This window comes from Lagopus muta, chromosome 1 (genome assembly GCF_023343835.1).
Source record: "Lagopus muta isolate bLagMut1 chromosome 1, bLagMut1 primary, whole genome shotgun sequence".
Lineage (NCBI taxonomy): Eukaryota > Metazoa > Chordata > Aves > Galliformes > Phasianidae > Lagopus > Lagopus muta.
The window spans coordinates 80072424-80093601 of NC_064433.1; the positions used below are offsets into that span (position 1 = coordinate 80072424).

At 39.9% G+C, this 21178-nt stretch overlaps 1 protein-coding gene and 1 long non-coding RNA gene across 4 annotated transcripts in view; one reads left to right on the top strand and one right to left on the bottom strand.

Annotated features, from left to right (window-relative positions):
* The window catches only part of CFAP91 (cilia and flagella associated protein 91), a 31835-nt gene extending 12659 nt beyond the window's left edge, over positions 1-19176 (bottom strand). For both annotated transcript variants that reach the window (XM_048932395.1, XM_048932404.1), the window contains exons 1-10: positions 19076-19176; positions 16500-16657; positions 13216-13299; positions 11196-11252; positions 10148-10329; positions 9053-9230; positions 8575-8732; positions 8135-8317; positions 7572-7714; positions 1538-1654 (exon numbers count right to left, since the gene is read on the bottom strand). In XM_048932395.1, coding sequence (XP_048788352.1) covers positions 1538-1654; positions 7572-7714; positions 8135-8317; positions 8575-8732; positions 9053-9230; positions 10148-10329; positions 11196-11252; positions 13216-13299; positions 16500-16633 — 1236 coding nt within the window. In that variant the 5' untranslated portion in view covers positions 16634-16657; positions 19076-19176. The remainder of the gene's footprint in view (positions 1-1537; positions 1655-7571; positions 7715-8134; positions 8318-8574; positions 8733-9052; positions 9231-10147; positions 10330-11195; positions 11253-13215; positions 13300-16499; positions 16658-19075) is intronic.
* Positions 7942-15572, top strand: LOC125687332 (uncharacterized). 2 transcript variants are annotated; one of them, XR_007374052.1, is made up of 4 exons: positions 7942-8038; positions 8620-8754; positions 9462-9624; positions 15368-15572. It is a non-coding gene; the product is annotated as an uncharacterized LOC125687332 (long non-coding RNA). The 2 variants fall into 2 exon arrangements; XR_007374051.1 differs by lacking the exon at positions 15368-15572 and adding an exon at positions 9995-10229.
* Positions 19177-21178: the final 2002 nt, after the last annotated feature.

Sequence of the window (21178 nt, forward strand, 5' to 3'; positions counted from 1 at the left end):
CACCTGGCTGCAGAGGTGAGGCCTACAAACCCTCCAGGCATGGAAATGGAGACAATCAACATATATGCAATACAGGTAAGGCAAATTACTATAAGATTTAGTCTATATTTTTGTGTGATGTAATCTTCTGTACTTGGAGTTGTATTGTTTGGTGCTGCAAACGATGCTTTAGCAAGGGTAATCATCAACCTTTCAATTCACCTGCTACAAACCAGCAAGAAAGAATGACCTTGCTTTCAGGAGAAAACTGGTAGGAGAAAGCTTACTTGGATTCTGTAAGGTAGGTAGGTGATGCTGCAGATGCTCTTTGGTGGCTGAAGTGGACTGATTTCACAGATCTCTTCACTGGAGAGCTCAAATCATGTAATTGTTCACGCATAAGGATATTTGGAAATCAACCAAATGTTGGCAGAATTAATCTAAGTGGAAGTGTATTGTAATGGAACCTTTCCAAAAGAAAATATAATCTGAAAATAGCTTCAAGAATGACTATGATTAAGGGATGCATTTTTCTGATTTCTTTCCTTGTGTCTAAAAGAATCTTCCAAAGTCTTGTATCTAAGTAGTGTAAATGTACTACTCCAATACAATACCTAATAGCTAGGTGTTAGTAAAACTGTAGAAAGTTCTCCCCAAGCAGATATTCTTGCTGCATTCATCTTGAAATGGACTGTATAAAACACAGATCATCATATTGCATGAGGGAAGATGGCATGGATGGCTTAATAAGACTTCTTCTCTCGTGCTTTCATGGCTGTGTGACTCTCCAAAATTCACAAGTTTAAATGGCAATTATGTCTGATTTTTTACTGCCTCAGGAAAATGGTGTTAATAAGCAGACAAAGCCATCCACTGGGGCAACCATCTCTTATGTGTGTTACTTCAAAAACGGAAAAGAAGTTGCAGCTCCCCTAAGAAGTTGTTTTGTTTTTTTCCTATGGCACATCACAATCCTCATGACACATTACTGCTGTTCTGATCTCCACAGAAAAATGAAGGTGAACCGTCACCTAAACTGAGCACGATCATCAAAGACTGAGTCCTTTGCAATGACAAGAGCTTCATCTCAGCAAATTAATGAAGTGCACTCTCAGTGCTAAGTACCAAAGTCTTATGGACTTCAATGGGACTAAACTTAATAGCTCCCCTGGATTATGATGGTGTTGTCAGATCAGAGGGATGGAAGACGCTGAATAAATTCATGTTTGCTGAGATCTATGATTGCTTTTTTGTTCCCAATGAGCAAGGGAACAACACATCTACTAATTTATTTCTTTATAAATGGAAGCTAATTAAAGAATTTAGCCAACAGATAAGGTAAAAGATTTCCAGTTCTTCAGTTACTAGAATCTTCGTAGAATAAATAAATAAGAGAGGCTTAAGAAATGCACTTGTATTTCTAAGACAAATATGTAACCACAACAAAAAAGATAAAACTCACTTCCTTCCTGCTCTGGGCATTCCTTCAACAACCAGGTAGGAAATAATGGAGGATCAAAAGAAAATAAATGAATACTGCTAAAATCATTCCACTTACAATTGATGGTTTTTCCAAAATTGGAGTGGGGGGACGAGGGACAGGCTTTTCTACTTTTTCAAGGAAGTGAAGAGGCTTCTTTGGCTCCTTGACTTTATTCTTCTTCTCCAACAGTGCCTGAAAAAGTCACAGAGTTTACTCAGAGCTGATCTAGTTAGAGCAAGATAGTAAGGCCTCTACTGCAGATGCTGGCTACTCCTGATCACACAGACTGAAAGAAGTCCTGCGTTTTGCAGCCTTATGGCTTCCACTCTGCACGACACAGCAATTGAAAAACTATATAGTTTTACAGTATATAGGAATATGGCTGGTAGATTATGCTATTCAGAAGATACCAATGGGAATTTCAAAACAATTTGCAAGGAAGTGAGAGCTATTTTATGATATTTACAAGTCAATCATCAGCAACTGTATAGAGCGAGTCGCCTGAAATTGGTGTGAACCCAATCTCCAAAATAAAACATTTTTGAAAGTAATTTTTTTCCATTTGAAGATTTAACACTGACCCATCTGCAAGCAGAAGCAATTGTATGTGTTACTTTCTTGTCTTCTGCAATGACAAGGATATTAATGACATTTCTATGATAGCAGTACTTTCAAAGCAAGGGTAAAAACATCACAATTTAATTACAGCTTATGTATTGAAGAAAATGGTTATAAGATTTTGCCTTTATCTATAGGTACAACGACTGTTACTGCAGGTTGAAAGTGTTACGTAGCCACTAGTAAAGGGGTTCACTCCAAGAGTCACTGTTCTATGCTCCCTCCTTGGGAAAATCTCTCTGTATGATATCCTGTTTCTGCACAGGGCTGTACTGAATGATCCAGGACCTCTTTGGGAAATATGCTCTGAAACTCTCCTCTGCCCAGCAGCACTCACAGCAACTGCATAAGTAGATTAAAGGCAAAAAGGAAGGTAAAGTTGCCTGAGAACTTCCTTCTACCAGGAAATTTCACCACAAAAAGTGGACTTTACTCTGCTTGCAGCTGCTTGGTGGCAGACGCCAGAACTTGTAGGCCTAAGCAGGCTGGAAGCTGAAATTGCCATCAAGGTCTCTGCCCCTTCAAGATATTTCCAAACTGTTTTTACAGACAAAGTCCTGCCAGATGCCCCTTGCAACCTACTTAATTGCAAGGTATTCAAACAATCTCTTCCAATGGCACTGCAATACCTGTCTACATGCATTTAAACTTCTTTCTGAAATCTTACCACTGCGCAGATTGGATCTTTGGTCTTTATGACTATAAGAACTTCAGCAAAGAGACCTTTTATTTTATTCTTCTGTTTTTATTTATTCATTTTAGAGAAGGCACGTTGCAAAGATACAGTCAAATATGAAAAAATGAAAATAAAATCCAAGGAAACAAAGAAAAGAAATCCCTCACTGCATTTCTCTCTCCAGTAACAGAAAATAGATGGCACTTGCAATTTTTGAAACACCAGTGGTCATTGTACACAACTCTTCTTGAATACTGGAGCTAAACATTCGGGCCAGGATAATCAATAGGTGCAGAAAAGTAGAGAGTCTTCTAGGTGGAGGGGGTAAAATGCTTTTTTAGTGAATCTTCTGAAATGGACCGTGTTAATGCAAAAATCAAAGCCTATAAACTGTATATAAGCCACGTGAAATGGTTACAGATCAAAAATATTAAATCTTCTGAACCCTTTCTTGTATTTAGTGACCTACGAGCTTTCTGGCATGAAGAACACAGTAGTTCTTGCTATGATTTATAAGATGTTTTGCATGATAGGGAAAAATGTGAAAGAAAAAAATCCCTTATAATTGTGATGATTTTCAAAACAGTGGCTCCTATGTTTATTAATACAATGCTGCATTCCTAAGAATTTTTCTGATAAAACCTTTTTCTTTAAAAATCTTTCTTGTTAACCAGAATAACAAAACACAACCAGAATTCCAACTTTCAAAGCCAGAAGATCTATAAACACTTCTGACAAGCAGGAATTCTTATAAATGCAGTTTTGAGAAGTACTGCAGTTCCCAGAAGTGGCTGTAAGCTTTCATGTCAGCACAAGCCAGCACTGCTTTGTTATCCTTACTAAGTCAAAAATGGTTACCATTTGCTTTCTCAAATCTGAGGTTTTAAGGTGTTTTAAGACTTCAGTGTACAAAAAGAAGAAGGTGTGTTTTTGGCATTAACCTGTTCTGCTTACCTTAACAAGTGACCATTTTTCCATTCCAGACAGAGAGATCAGAATGGAAGAATTGCTATACAAGTATTTTCTTAAGACTTTGAAAAAATGTGCTAAAGTTCTAAGCAACATATTTCAAAAGGTACTGCCTACCTCTCACATGCTAACATTTCTGAGGTAGACTGTGTTACTTCTTTCAAGTAGTAGGTTCAGAGTCATGGTAAAGTCTGATTGGATTGGACAGGGAAGGATCAACTAAATCTTTCACCTCCTTTTCATTTTCCTAATGAATGCAGTGAACAGGGAATGGCACCTCTGCTTTTGGCCAAACATTTTGCTCTTTTGGCTGGCTTCCGACCAAAGCAAAACTCTCTACAGGATAGTGGCTTGAGAAGCAACTCTCCACACATGGAAACCATCTGTTAGATTTCTTAATTATCTACCTTCTCTTTAATCATCTTTGTTCACAGGACACCATGTCTTATTTTCATATACAACAGAGTATATTATTGTGTCTTTGCCTTCCTTTTTGCCCATGAATGAGAAAGGTGAGATCACTAAGGCCAGACTGAATACTTACTTTGCAATATGCCTGCTGCATCTTGGCTGTTCAAGTCTGACGTGATAGCTCTTAGAATCTACCTGAGAATCAGCCAACTACCAATCTTATGTAGAGATGAAATAACTGCTTTAGTGGCTTTTCCTACTCTTTGAAGTTGGCACAGATTTTCTCCAGAGATATTCTTGGCCATCCTATCTCTCCACCTCCTTCCAGCAATGGGTTGAAGGAAAATAGCCATGATGAGAGTTGCACTTGATGCTGAGGTGAGAGATGCTCTGTTCTGATGTCATCTGGATCCAGCACGTTGAAACTACCTGACACTTCATCTCTTCTGAGTCATTTGAGCACCATGGTCAGCCTGCAGTCATGCACTGCTCTGCACTGGGATTTACTCCAGTAGCTCCTCTGTTCCTTGGCATATCCTATTCCCTAGTCGCATTTATTTTCTGTGATAATTAGCTACGTCAGTGCATTATCTCTTTTTTGAACTGAATTAATGCCTTTGATTATCACTTACGGTTGTATAATGGTTCACTTACATTCCTTTAAGCATTACTATTTGTGCTGGCTAAGAACTGGCTTTCCTTGTCTTTTTACAGATTTGGTTTAAGGTATAGAACATAGCTGTTACTGTAAATCCTGTTTCAGCCACATTCTCTTGATTTAGAGTATTATTCAAAGAACACTGAATGTAAATAATACTCTTGCAAAAGGTTTCAGGATACTCCTCCCAAATCATTCCTTTTTTGATTAGTTTCAATTCTGGAGGGAGCTGTTCTTCTGGACATACACCCTTTCTGTAGTTCCCTGGATAATCTCTTGTCCCTTTTTATAGCCTTTAACTTTAGGAAGATGCTCAGTATGGCAATGCAAGAGGAATACAATGAAGAGAATTAGTCCAACTTTCCACTTTTTTTGCCACAGAAGCATGCCTTGCAGATTTTCTTTATTGAAAACAATTACTTCTAATGACAAAGTCTAACATTCCTCCTCTTTTGCTGCCTCCTTCCAGAGATTAGCCAGCAAAAACAAAACAAAACAAAACAAAAAAACCAGAGGGAAGCTCATTCCAAAGCTAGATGATTACACACTTTGAATTTACTAGAGTACTGCTTCATTTCCAGAATCAAGGGAGAAAATTTCTAGACAGAGTGCTGGGGCAGTGCTAAAAAGAGGATTTTGAAGAGAACACTGGTCTAGCTGCTTGGCTATAGAAATCACACAAAGCAACATAGTCCTTTTGAGATGATCCTCAACTGTCTGCTTTAAACCTCTTTCATGTTCTTTGAGCCAAAGGAGGTTATTGGCAGGCTTGAGATTGTTTAAAACAAGTGGTCTGACTGCTGTCCTCTCGAGTGCTAGATTCTGTTAATCAAGCATTCTGCCCCCTTTACTCCCCACTTCTCAACAACACCAGTAGCTTATGAACTGGACCTGTCATAGAGGCCCCTGCTAAGCCAGAGAACATGCTACAGCTGCTAAAATTAGGAATCCAAAGGCTCTGATGGGAGAACTAATTAGCAGCATCACCACAGAGCTCAAGAGCTAACCAAGGCAAAAATACTTCCAATTCTGAAGATAGACTGCTATGATAAAATTGTTTCTTCTCTTGTTGCTCTGAGCAGAAAATATGTTTAATGGTGGCTGGCTGAGTCTCTAGCAGTGTGTCACTACTTTCTGCTAGTTTGAACTGACTAGCTTTGTGTCTTGTTCTGTATACCTAAAATTAGTAGTTAAATTTTGTGCAGTAGATTTATTATCTCTGCCTGCAAAGGAAATGTTTTGTGACTTTAGAAGAACATATATTTTGCCTTTTTATGGAGGGGAAATGAGTTTTTGTTGTGCTAGCCTCTCAGCTGGAATAAATCAATATAGCCCTAGTGATGTACCACAGAAAAAAAGATGCAGTATTGTCTGCTTTAGTTCTGCATTCCATTCCTTTTGGCCATCGTTTCGTCTTTGAAGAGACAAAATTACGTTAGCAGCCTCTATTATGGCATATTTCTCACCACTGGGTACAGTTCAGACATTCCACTGTGGTCTTTCAAACCATCAGAAGTATTTTGAAAACAGAATACAACTGTTGTAATTAGATTTCAGTCCTGAAAGCTCAGGCTAACATTCTGCTGTCTATGAGAGCTACGTGTCATGATCGTGATTACACACGATCACTATCTTATGTGGAAAGCATCCAAGCTCAAACCTCTTCAGTAGTGTCACGTTCTCTTCTCTAAATCTGTAGTCAACCAGTGTCCTTAGTTCCTGACACTTCCTGTAGCACAGACTTTCTTGAAGATTTTCTATCTGAGTAATGATCAGATACAATGCTTAATCTTTTACAAGGTCCAGTGAAATTTAAACTTGAAGTAATGTGATTGTTTTCTCAGAGCAATATTTCAATTTAAATATTATTCAATTGACTATTAATTAATTACACTAAACCAAGAATGCTATACATTTAATTTCCAAATCTGAAGTATTTTTCACTAAAGAAAGATTTGTAAAGTAAAAATAAGTAACATTAGTATTTTTTAGAGATGCATCAGCCCATAAGAATAAGCCTGATCTTAAAGAAAGGTAACCCTCATAAGGAGCATACTTACAGGAGTACTTAATTTACTAATATTGTGACTGTAGATGCAAATAAGGTGTTTCTTTCCTCAGTGGTTAATTGCATATATGGACATCTCACGTGCATGAACAGTTGTGATAAATTAAGATACACAAAGCATTACGATACGATGCTGTTGTTTAGGAATAACAGTGATTAAATCCTCCTTTCTGATCCGATTTTATGAGTGCAGCCATCTCAATCACACTTTGCTGCACGTGTTTTTACAACATGTACTTAGAATGGACATTTTTTAGAATGTAAAAAAACTTTTAAACTATGAATTCACATTTGGTTTACTTAATCATTATTAGTTTGGCAGTGTAACCAGCAGGCTTGCCACATGTGCAAAGGAGAAAAGAGAATGAGCAAATTGCAGGACACACTTTCTAACTGACATAGCACATGCCAGTCCAAATACCAAATCTGTAGGAAGACAGAAGCAGCTATGCTTGTTTTCTAGAATGCTGAAGCAGAGCCACTGATGCTCATGCGAAAGAAGTACTAACAGACTGAGTTCCAGAGCAGTGCTGGTCATGTCTACAACAGCCTGAACGTCTCATACACTCTGTCCTTGAAATTGTCTTAGACAAAATATGAATTTAGCGCAGCAAATTGGGAGATTGCTTACACGTTTGTCTTCCTAAAAGCATTTCAGGGCAGTTCAAACCTGAAAGGAACTGACATACTGCTGGATGCACCTCCATACCTGGTGAACCAGTGCCAGCTCCACTTCTAGCCTTGCTGATCTTTTAATATATCCAGTCTTAGTGATGTTGTTTTTAGGCTTTGGAGCTTTAATTTCGACCTGGGTGACAGAATCTGGGAGAGATGCTTCCAGTTCGCACAGTCCTGAGAGAAACAAAGAGCAACTAAGTAACAGAGTGATGGAGAGCAAAATTTGAAGTTTGTTCATATTTTTAATAAATATCTCATAGCAACTAAGTCTTCCTGTATGGGAACTGCTGAGTCACAGCCTGAACCTCTGATCGATCACCTGAGGCGAGCAGTAAGGCAGCCAGAGGAGCACAGGTGAAGGCAATTCAGCTGCGCTGCTGGAAGGGGTGGAGCCAGCTTCACCCCTCCTAGACCTATTGAAGAGCTGGCTACCAGTGAGGAAGGATCTCTTCTGGAGATCTGCTCTGTTGGAGTTTTGGGGGTGAGCCCAGGATAGGGGTAAGCCTTTTATTTATCCCCTTTTGTTATCATAGTCTGCTTTGCCTAACTCTCTTGTTTATTTTGTGATTATAACATCCTAATATTCTGCCTTACCTGCAAAGGTGTTAAGATAGAAGTTTTTTACAACGTAGCGTTCAGAATGGTTGTCTGGGAAATACCCAATCCTAGACAAAGGAGCATATGTCTGTGATGCAAAGTCAGTATACTCTCTGATGATATCGCGTCTTTCCAGCTTCCCCATCACATTCTTCCTCTTAGCTATTAGTTTCCTGAGCACTGAAAAGGATACACAAATGTAAGAACTTTCTTCATACAGACAGTTTTAAAAAGCCTCAGCTTCAGGAATTCACAAAGGCTCCTGCTGGATAATATAAAACACGTCCAGTTTGCTCAGAACACAAGCTGGCTGTGCATATCTATATTGTGGTTGCTACCTGTTTCATCTTGAACAAAGACTGCAACCTTGTGAAAATAGAAAGGGCTTGTTTGAAAACTAAATCTCACACTGCACTCTCCCTGCTTCTCAAACATACTCAGTGCAAAATCATGCTGAATCTTTTTTATTTTCTCTTCTTTAGCTTTCTGATGATTTTGCCAGTGGTCATCCAAGCGCTTGGCATCCAGCTCATTTTGTTTCTCCTCTCGCCTCTGCAGCAGCTTCTTAAAGGCTTCCAGTCGAATCTCTTGCAACCTTTAAGGAAAAGAAAAGCCAGGTATGATTTAGAGAACTCTGCAGTGTTCTGTGCAATGTACCAGCTGGTGGCTTTACACACAGTTCATATTGTGTATCTCATTTTTAATCTTTCTTTTTTAAAAGTGGAAACCTGCTGGTGGAAAGACTGCTGTAGTAGCAATCTCATATTAAATTTAACAAAAATATCCCTTCTGCAGATCAGGGGATTTCTGCAGAAATCAAAGGTTTGTACCCTCCAGCCAATCCTCTAACCCTTCTTGTTTCTTTTCTCTTTATGTCATAATTAAAAGAAATGAAGTGTACAACTGGTCTCTCACTTTTCTATTTCCTGTTCTCTAAAAGCCCATTCCTTCCTCTCCATTTCATCCATCATTTTCCTCCTCTTTGCAATGTTCGAGGCACTGTCCATGGCTGGAAGAGTTGCTTCCCATGCACGTTTTTCCCGGGCACGTTCAATCATCTCCACTTCGGCTAGTCCTGCTGGTAGCCCCCGGCCTTAGAGGGACAAGAAACAGCAGCTCTTTAGAAGAACTGTCAATCCACCAGGGCACTAAAGTATTAGAGGGTTTCATGGGCACAAACCCCTACGTTAAAGAGATGCAGAAGGGCCAATAGGCAGAAGTAAATACACCCAAAGCCAGTAGAATACTACGTGAGAAATGGTTGGACCTGCAGCTGCTATAGCTTAGTTGACATGAATGTTATCTCTTCATTCCTCTACTGCAGGCTGGAAAGGAGGATATTTTCTGAGAATGAGCACTTACTGTGTCATCCCCCAGTATGCATTGCTACTGTAGATGAAACACTGGGAGATGAGGACTCTATTCTTCCACAGAAGCATTCTTATTTTCTTACTGATGTCTAGCTCAGAACAGCTGAAGAACAGAGGGTAAGTGCAAAACTTCTACTAGTTCATACTTGTAAAACGTGACCTTTTTATACTCAAAGCTCTTTATTATATGCCCCAGAAGAGCACTATTAAATATGTGAACACTATATCTATTTTAAAAATAGATAAAATAACCATAGAATCATTAAGGTTGAAAAAGATCATTAATATCACCTAGTCCAACTATCAACCCATCACCACAATGTCTACTAAACCATGTCCCTCAGTGCCACATCTACACTTTTCTTGAAAACTTCCAGAGACAGTGACTCCACTACCTCCCTGGGCAATCTGTTCCAATGCATTACCACTCTTTTGGAAAGAAACGTTTTCTAATGTGCAACCTGAATCTTTCTATGTTCAACTTCAGGCCATTATCACTTTATTGTGCCATAAGGGAAGACTGCAAAGGGCTACCATTCCAAAGGTACAAGTAGACTTGAAACCTGACATTGAATAAAGGAGAATCTGCTGCTAAAGGAGGGATATAACTATTACAATTTATCTTGATTCTGCAACTCACCCCAAGTGAGAGTAGCAAGTGTCAGAAGCTCGGGGACTGAGCCACTGGGAACTACATATTCAGGGGAATATGGATCTGTCTGGGCTTCACCATCCCTGTAATCGGTCTGTGTGCCGAAAGTTCGTATTTTGGGACCAAAGATCTCGCTGTCTCTTGTAGATAAATAGACATTGGGCTCTGTCCTAAAAAGTGATGAAAGATGGAAGAACATTTGTCACATTTAAAAGAACAAAACAGAGATGCAACACTATGTCAAAGGTACCACATTCAAATGTGCATTGTTTCATCTGCATTTTGCTTTCATTCACGTTAAATCCATTACCTTTACTAAAAGCAGACAGATGTAACACTAAATCCTTTGAACGCTTCCTCCTTATATAAGCAAACCAGAAATCTCCCAGTTTCAGCTCTCTTGAATTATTGCTGCAAATTTGCCCTACGTATTCATTCTAAAGCACTGCTTCTAATAGACACAAAATGTAACTGATGGCTGAGTAGAACATGAAGGAGCGCTGCTTCGGTTTAACTTACATGTTTGCCTTTCTAGCATTTCCAGAACAAAACTCAGTTCTGGTACAAGCAGTTGCAACTTCCATTGATTCCATTCGCATTCTTCAAAATTTGATCTGCATTGCAAATCACATCAGACTACCACATTACTCAATGGATGCTCTATACAACTGAACAGTATTGCAGCCATCACAGAAATTGTAAAAAATAAATAAATAATCAGTATTTAATGCTGTACTGGAGAATCCTCTGTAGAGGTATTTTTTCCAAGATTCAGAGATGCTTGGCAGTCTGTTTCAGGCCTCACAATCTTAACATACTACTTGTGTCAGAAAGCACTGCTTACCTACTGCAAGCAAGCACCAAACCAGGCAGTCACCTGCTCACCCAGGAATTCTCAACAGTGAACAAACTCTATCACTTACCAAGTTTTTCCTGTCATTCATTACAAGAACTATTAATCACTAAGTAGCTAACCAATCATTTTCAGGTGAGCTGTGGCCTATTACAACAGTTTGTTTCAGAAGCCAATACTTACTTTGCAATCACATAAGAAACATCTAGTGGAAGCAGCTTGTTAGGAGGGACAAGAGGTCTGAAAAAAAAAAAAAAAAGAGAACAAGGAGACAAGTCAATAGCCATGAGACATAAAAGATCATTATAGCTTAGAAAAACTGCAGTTCATTAATTTCAGTGGAGTTGTACTGATTTTCCACAACTCAGAATCTGAACCTGCACGTTGTGCCTGAATATTCAAGAATACTTTCACAGCTAAGTAATACTTCAATAGAAGGAATGAGTGTTATTCTTCAGACAGAGCATGAAAAAAAATAAGTATTTTCTGATTCAAAATCTTGATTTTCCTTACGGCTTTTGATACTGATCCAGTTGTGATTTCAGAAGAATTACAGTGATCTGTGGTGTGCTAGGAAATGGGGAGTCACCAATAGCAAAGCAAATTAAATCAGTGATTTTCAACAGCATAGAGATCCTGGACACCAGTGGACTATTTCCAAGTGGTCCATTAGAAAAAGCAGAAGTAGACCTATTATATTTATTATACAGTGATGTACACTAAGACTGGGCATGAAGACAAAGTATTCATACTAAGAATTCTTTCTTACGCATTCTTACAGTTTGCATATTGTTGCTCCATAGCAATCCTCCTGAGACTCTGAGAGACTTAAAAGGCATTACAACTAGAAAATTTTGCATGTCTGAAACTTGAAAAAGGTGTAGAATTGGTATACTGTGATTACCATAGAATGGCCTGGTTGAATAGGACCTCAAAGTTTCAACCCCCCTGCTATGTGCAGGGTCGCCAACCAGCAGACCAGTCTGCCGAGAGCAACATCCAGCCTGGCCTTGAATACCTCCAGGGATGGGGCATCCACAGCCTCCTTGGGCAACCTGTTCCAGTGTGTCACCACCCTCTGTGTGAAAAACTTCCTCCTGATATCTAACCTAAACCTCCCCTGTTTCAGTTTAAAACCATTCCCCCTGGTCCTACCACAATCAACCCATGTAAACATTTGTTCCCCTTTAAATAATATTTTATATAATGTTTTAAACATATAGTTTTTTATAAATGAGAAATGCTTTCTATTTACAGTCAAGATTTACTGCAATATTATAAAGAACAGCTGATGAATTAGGAATACTTTTGTTCTGATTCTTTAACACACAGTCCTTCATTTTCTTTCTCTAAAGCAACCAGATGAACTAAAAGCTTTCAATTAACAAAAGCTGTGCATAAGACTTTTTGCAGGTGACTACTACTGTACTGTTTTACTTTTCCCCCTTCAAAGAGAGTCAAGACCAGACTGGATGGGGCTTTGAGCAACCTGGTCTATAGGGTGGTGTCCCCGCCTATAGCAGGGGGCTTGGAACTAGATGATCTTCCAACCCAAACCACTCTATGATTCTATTCTGTCAATGTTACAGTTAAGCTAACCAAACATGAAGGTCCTATCAGAAAGAATGGACTCTATTACAGTAGCATTAAAGAATGTTAATAACATACAATTTTTATGGGATTTAAAGTGGTTGTGTTGGCCAATAGCTGTCTCTTCAAATGGATTTAACACAAAGCACACATGACTAAGTTGAGAATGTTTGTATGCTAGCTGTTGGTTTAGATCATGATTCTAGCGCTGACCGCAGTGTAATTCTGGCAGGAACAGAGCAGTAGAGGACATGGATGAAAAGTTAATTAAAGATTCCCTTTAATCCCATTCTGCTCCTGGAAAAAAAATTGGGAGCTTAAAAATGCCTTCTATGCCTTCCATAGAAGGAACATTTCCAGGAGTTTTGAGTGCCACGGTGGTTTAGTTTGAAATTTTCTACAAATAATGATTAAGTACAGAATGCTTCGTACAGTAACTCATTACCTGAAAATTCTGGGACAGTGTGAATGTAAAGAGACAGAAAAGACCAAAAAAAAAAAAAAAAGGGGAGAGAGTAAAACAAAAAGGAGAACAGACTTGAACATATAAATATTATATGAACTTCACAAAATCAAGCTTCAGAACTCTGTTTCAAATTAGTTCATTGCTTACCTTGCAAAATATTTGTAGCGATTCCTTCCAGTAACTTCAGGATCTTCATACACCATTTGGGGTATCTGAAGAGAAGTTTGACCTCTAAAAGCCAAAATACAGGTAAAGTAGTACAGATTCTTTACTCATGAAATACATTCAGAGCAGTTCTGACTTCTTTTTCTTATGCATCATCATTCATTTTTCCTCTTCTCTGGTTGCACCATCCAAACATGCATATTACAAATTCCACAAAATCCTCATACATACACAAGCAATTATATTTTGCTTTTTTTCATACTTACATACACAGCAAGACAATTTCACACTTCATTGTGTTATTTCCCTGGCAGAAAAAAAAGTCATCAGCCAGATTTAATAAAAGTTCTTTATGTACCTGTCATGACAAGGCATAAATGCTTAACCTAAAAAAATACTTCTATTGAGAGTTGAGGGGCTGAGCTCATTTTCTTAAAGTGAAAAACTTTCCGTAACAGAAAATATGTGGTAAATGAAGGTATGTGATATAGTGAACAAAGTGGAAAACTACAATTTGCTGCTTTCGAAAAGTAGCTAGGGATTTCAAATAAGTGTGAGAAAGCTTAGAAGCAACAATGAGGAAAGAAGGGAGGAATAACTTTTGGATTAACAAATGAGAGATCCTGGGATATGTATATGCTCAGTTTTGGTTTTTTTTCCAGAAGAAACCCAAGTTCTCTGAAGAAAATTCTTGTTAACACTGTTATATGATTGCAAGTACATATGGACGGACTTTTTGTGTTGAACAGAGAAGACACAACCCCACTGAGTAAAATGGGCTTGTAGAATTAGCATTAGATTGCCCTTCCTTCAGAGAGCATATCCCTAGAAGGTACCCATTGGAGAACTTTATGATTGTAAACGCTGAAATTGAGTTATTTTGTGCTCTTGGGAAGGAGACAACCTTTCATGGCAAAGATACCATGCTAGTATTTCTCTGCATTCCGCTCAGGGACACGATTTACCAGAGGGTTGTTAGAGTTAGGGTAGTATGGTTAGGTTGTGGTAGAACTTGATGATCTTAAAGGTTTTTTTCCAATCTGAGTGATTCTATGATTCTATGATTTCAATTACAGTTTTCTAATACAGAAGAAAAATTATGCTGTTCATGTGAATGTTTCAAAAATTATGCTGAAATAAGTACATCAATAGTGTTTCTTCATTTTCTCTTCATCTTGAATTTACAGTAGTGAGACCATCTTGGTTTTCTTTCTTTTAACGCCCTGAGGTCTTTATTTTAAAACCAGGTGGTCTATTGAGGCAATCAGTGAGGGAATGTTTGAGACTGAGTCCTTTGAAGGCTATATCAGGACTGCCATTAGATTTCACAGCTACTTTATATTCCAGTCTTATTCTTCTCAACCTGCAGCCTTAAAAAAAACAAAATTGTGGTGTTTTTCCTGTTGTTGTTTTTAAGTAGTATATCATGCTATTAAAGTCAATCATTAAATTGTTTGTAAGGCCAGTCCTGAAGGTTCTGTTTTCCTGATATCTTTTTTGATAACTTACAACAATTCTGACCTTAAGTGTATGGGATTCTGGGTACTCAAGTTGGTTGATGCCACTTAATTTTAAATACAGAGCCTCATTGACAGAAATAAGGTAAATAATGCATAATATTGCTTGACAGCTGGGATAAAAACAGGGGCTGCATAGTGACATCAACTGTCTTCAAAGACCTCATAAGCCCTGTGAGCTGTGCTGTGGAACTCAAGGAGCCAACCATATGGCCACAAACTACAGCAATGCCTGCAGAGTAATGCTTCCTACATCTCCCTTGACATAATGTTTACTGACAAGGTCATCTCTTCCCAGCATTTTTAGTCACATCATGAAACAAAGGAGAGGAGAACGGTTCAAGATGCTGTGCGATAATAGTAGATACTTACTCAGCACTAATCAACCTATTACTGTAAAGTCGTGTTTGAAATTCTAATGAGTTAACTGAGCTGATGGCTAGTTCCACTAGCTGACTCTATGTATGAGTGCTGCTGTTAGATGGATTTATGTTTCATTCAGCGCAGGTGGGCACTTATTCTTAAGATCTAACTTTATTAGCATAAGCTATTCATCCTGTTATGATATGTTATAGGCACAATGGGAAGCCAGTGAAACAGCCTCTTTTATTCCTCAGATCCTGCCTCTTCCAAGACCTTGACTTACATTTGCTGACTTTGCTGAAATAAACGAGCATTCATTCCTGATAACCTTGCAGAAGCAACACAGCCACTGAGACAACAGCTGGAAAATAATTCTATCATCTTCACTATCGGCAGCACTGAAACAGAAGGGATGTATTTCTCTTTCTTCATATATATATATATACATATAATACTAATTGCAAGATATTTTGCAAATATATGTTGCTGAAATGTGAATGTATTTTTAAAACACTTCAGGTTTCAAAAAGGCTGCTGCTACAGAATAGCAAGCAAAATAGAAGAAACCACTGAGGTTTTCATGTGCTGGGGACAGTTTGAGTTGCTGATAATAAGAAACAAACAAACAAACAAACAAAACACCTCCAAAGTATTGCTTTGTTGCAGAATTGAGAAGAGTATGCTTTCGAAACTGAACAGAAATAGGCGTGAAATTCTTCATATCACTCTTAAACTTCCTTGATTACTCTCTGGCAAGTGGTAAAACTCAGTTAACAAAACCAGAGAATATATCATATGAAAAGCCCATGGTCTAAAGTTAGTTTGTTAGGGCAGCAAAAAAAAATATGAAAACAAGTAGCCAGGCTAATGCCTGCATTCTTGAGTGTTGCTACAAGAAGACTCTTAAAGACGCATACTGTGGCAAAACTCAAATGACTGCTTAAATATTTGCTGAATTAGAAGTGCAGATTGCAATGCCAGGAGAAAAGTCAGACAAAAAACTTCTGAACTATAAACGCATGTCCCGGTTCAAGCACCATACATGCTTGAATGATCCACCTGGCTGCAAGTTCCTCGGACAGCTACCACTGAAGTAACTCGTGAGCCAGTGAAGACTTTGCAACTTGTCTGATCTATAAGAGATTGAATTACTCTTCATTTTGCCTGCAGCTACTGCAGAGCAGATAGCACAGGGATGAAGGAATGTGTAATGTCCACCCTGTAAGAAACAGATGGGAAACAACACTCCACAACAGCTGCAATCTCTTAATTTCAAGGGCAATATAAGTAGGAGCAAATTGCAGTCAACACCACTTCAGTGTGTCAGGGTTTTTGTTGTTTTTGTTTGCAAGTTTGTTTTAAATTACCCAAGCATGAAACACTTACACTGCAAGCTGCTGTAGAGCCTTCAGGCGCTGCTGAGCCCTCTCTCTCCATCTTCGATCAATAAATGGAGGCACTGCATCTTTGCCCTCCAAGCACAGCCCATAGCCCGGGAAATGGAGCAAGCTACTAAGCATACTTGTGAAGACTGGTACTTCTACCTAATGTTTGTGTGGACACAAAGAAGAAGAGGTGCGTTAGTGATTTCAAAGAGCATTAAAGTGATCAGAATTTCGGCTGGTGCTGATGAGTATATGTATATACAAGCAATCCATAGAAAAGGCTGGTGTTATTTACAGGGCATTTGGGAAGAGGAAAGAAGAAGACATACACATGCTAGTGACTGTAGCCAGTTAGATGGTACTTCTCAAGATGTGGAGCATATCAGACTAGCAGCAGATGCACAGATATGTCTTCTGGCTGTTTTCCAGTATCTAAACTTATACTACAAATCCAAGGGTCTAACAGTTTTGTTACATAAAGAAGTTAGTGTGCAGAAACTGTGAATATGCAGTCATGTGAACTTCTAGCAGATTACCCCATGTAACTCCCTCCCACTAGGTGTGCTCTAGAAATGAAGAAGCAGTTATTTTACTTAGAGAGTAAAATTACATTATTTTATAATACAGTAATTTTAGCATGTGCTAAAAATATCTTGATGGGAGTTAGCATACAAAAAAGATCACATTAAAAATACACACTCTTTCTTCTGGAGCACTGATTTCCCTCGGTAGATATGCCTTAAATCTGAAGATTTATGGTTACCAATAAATCTTCGTAATTGTGACTCAATTATAAGTGATGTAGATACATTGGCTTCTGTAGAGCCTGAAATCTGTTTTGAATTGCAGTGGATAGTAACTTGCACACATATAGGATAACAGTGACATTTCAAGCACACTAACTCATCAGAGTGTGTCAGATTATGAAGACCTAGGCAACCTTCTATGAGTAACTGCTTTCTGGGCATGAGACTGCATTTGTGTTTTATTTCTCTTGGAAGGGAATTCAAGTTCTAGGAGTTCGGAAGTGCTTATAAACGAGCATTAGCTCAGCCTCTGCCCACCCCATTTTGTGATGCTATAGATCAGGAATTCAAAGTTGTTTTGTTTTGTATTGCAGGTTACACAGTTGGTGATTCATACACTTAAAAAACATTTTATAGAAATCAGAGTACGTCACCATACCGTCTGCAACATTACATCTATGACATTTGCAACCTCTGTGACTGTGCATCTGCTTACTTGTTGCGCCTGAACTGTTGGCACAGGGGTGGACAAGCACACATCTCTGTCAAGTAGATATATATTTACATATACAGGAGCCTGACATAACTAGGTAAGAGACATCCAGAAACATTTTTCAAAAAAATGTTTCATTTGGGGGAATTTCTCCTTGCTGGATAGGAATGGACTTTCAGAGTCTCAAATATTTGCCTTGTACGCTCAGTCAAGCACAAAGTTTCAGGAGGGCTCTTAGTTTAAAATCCAATTCACTGTGCTGCTGCAGTCTTGCTGTAGCAAGTCTGCTTTTTCTTGGCATTCTGCCTATATGCAGCCTGTCCAGACATCGATCACTGCTGTGCAAAGATGTGACTGCAGCTCCCTAAGGATGTGCCCTAGCTGATTTTAAACTAGCTAGGTTGAATACTGATAGCAGGAGGACGGTGGGAGAGCTAAGCATGGGCTAACTAAGAGCTAAGGGAAGCTGAGCTATGCAAACCTGGAAGAATCAGGATGGGTTTGCAACCTGTTACAGGCTGCTTAGCTGTTGATACCTAGTAGATTTCAAGCTGTTTGAGTATGTTGTTACCTTGAGCTGCAATGCAAGTACATCCCAAGGTATGGGAGAGGACACTGAAATAACACATTTTAACAGCTGTATTCGAGCAACAGCCCAGCAACTGTCCAGTTGTTTTATTAGATCTTAATGCCATATGCAAGATATTGTTTATCAGCATTTGGTACGTTATTAGAAATACCTATATGCAATTTTGGAAACTACCCAGGATATGAAACTGGGCATTTCTAGGTTGCTGCTACAGTCATCCCAGCCAGCAATAAGGTGCTCTGTGCATTGTCTTTTATATCAGGTAAAATTCCTAACTTTCCTTCCTTTGCTGTGTGGGTTGTTGCTTTAAGGGAGCAGCTGAGTAAAAAAGGTTCTATCCACTTGTGTGCATATGTGTGGAAAACCAGGCGTACCAGGTGAGCTCTCTTTGGCAAACACCTATCAAATTCTCACTGACAAGCTGAATGTGGGCATTTGCCTTTGAATGGCCCTTCTCAATTGGTAACGTGTACAGAGGGTCTGAAAGATAAATGAACAAATGGATCTAGTTACACACAGAAGGCACCAGCGGGGGACACCGCTCAGGATCCTTTCCCTCTTTAAAAGTCTGCCCAAACAGGTTAAAAACTGACGGGCAGTCAGCCCCAGCGACTGCACAGCTGTCCCGCTCCCAGACCCCCGCCACAGGCGGAGACGCACACCCGAAGGCCGCGACCGCTCCCCGCGGGGATGCTGGGCCTGGCCACCCCAGTCCCCCCGCCCCGGGGGCCGCGTGCTGCGGGGAGTACCGTGGAGGCGGCAGAGAGTCCGACCGGAAGCCGCCCGCGGGATGCGGAGACGCTGCGCGGCTGATGGCGGCGGACGCCCGCCGTCACCGGGGCAACGGAGGCCACGCCCCCTGTGTGACGTCACCGCGCTGAGAGGAAGCCGAGGCGGCGGGCTTTGTCCTGCCCAAGATGGAGGGTGGTGGGGGGCGGTCCTTCACCACCGGTACTGAATGCTGCTACATCGGCACTACCACCTCAAGTCCTTCACAGCACCAGCCCTTGTTGTAGACGGTGCTCGCCAGTTCTCCTGGATCCTTGCTAAGTGCTTAAGAAAAACTTTTTAGCAATTAAGCTGGAGTACTGGATGTTAGGGGGAAGTTCTTTGCTAGGAGAGTGGTTAGGCCCTGGAACGGGCTGCCCAGGGAGGTTGTGGATGCCCCGTCCTTGAACGTGTTTAAGGCCAGGTTGGACGGGGTCCTGGGCAACCTGATCTGAATATGTATGTTTGGTGGCCCTGCTAGGCAGGGGGGTTGGAACTACATGATCCTTGGGGTCCCTTCCAACCCGGGTGATTCTGTGATTCTGTGTAAATCCAGATGTTTCTGGCTCTCCTCACGTCTGCAGGACATCCCTTGAAATAAAAAACAGAGAAAATAGGCTTGGTGCCTACCTTCTTGAGCAAGCTACTGGCATTGTTGCATTTGTACAGCATCCAAAAAGACCTACGTGAGGGATTACAAACCAACATTACTCTGCTAGTGAGTTGTAATGCTGCTTTGAAAAGGAGGAGGCTGTCATCCTCCCTGAGGAACAAACCTGGAAACGCTGGTGCTGCTGAATGGAAGGCTCTCCTTTTGTCAGTCTAAGGGGTTTGGCAGCAGCACTGCTGAGACTGCTCATAGAGAACAGGGCACAAAAAGCAGCAGAGCTGTCAAGGAACTATCTCCTTTGCCTACTGCCTTGAAGTAGGTCCCTTGCATTCATTATTTCATGTGTACCAAAAGAATTACTCACAGCTTGGCATGTCTGACACAAAATTTTATTCCCTTGCTACTTCATCACCAGAGAGAGACATGAGGACTGTGGCTCCAAGTTCTTTGACTCTAGCAATTTACGTTTAAACACTGAATTTAAGTTTGAAATGCTGGTTTATGCTTCTTCAAGGCCTGAGGCTTGTCTGAAGCAGCAGCATATTTATTCATGTAGCAGATCAATTTGATCAATGGAAAACTCTGAAATAAAGCGTGCTGTCGCAGCTTTATACGATGGACTGATTAATAATATAATCAGCTGGCTGTAATGGCCCTCACTTACTAAGGAGCTTTACGTAGTGATACCTTGTAATTATTAAAGGGGCAGCAAACATCATTTAGTAGGCTTTCCTAACATTTCCCATGATCAAGATCTGTTTTCCTTTCTCTTGTATCTCATTACATAAGAACTTCATAATTTCCACAATGAAATTTTCCATGCTGAACATCTGCCTTGAGATGATATGTTTCAACTGTATGTTGGCTGTTTGTCAGTTCCACCCTCTCAAGTTTTTCCTCTTTAAAGTTTTCAGAGAGGATAGGATGCAGGTGCCTGGACTTACTGTTTATTTTTTCTGATGAGGGAAAGACTGGATGGGAACTTAGTGGAGAAGGAGCAGTGGAACAATTACATGAGTTGTCAATACAGGAGTACAAAATCTCAGGATGTAGTCTAAAAGATGAGTCCTTCTGGAGCTGTGGAAGATGAGAAAGGTGTAGGACTACCATTAAATGAAGCCACTTTGCATAGGTCTCAAGGCAAAATGCTGCCATCTTCTTAATTTTGCATGTGCTGCATGGCCTCACTGTCTGGCCTCATTGCCTCTGACCTGTGGGTGTTGGCAGCTGGAAGGCTGTGTGTGTAAGCAGCTCAGGAGAATGGTGTTGCTGGAAACTAACCTGTCGCAAAATAAAACACATATTTTCAGATCACTGCATAACTGCCTGAAGACCTGCTGTCTTCCCACTCATGGAGTGGGATCAGCTATTTTTAAAGAAAAAAAAATCCCCAAGCATGAAGGACTCTGAGAAAAGTGCTTGGCCCAGACAGTAAACTGTGACAATCCTATCTCTGGCCAGCACTTCAGAAAAT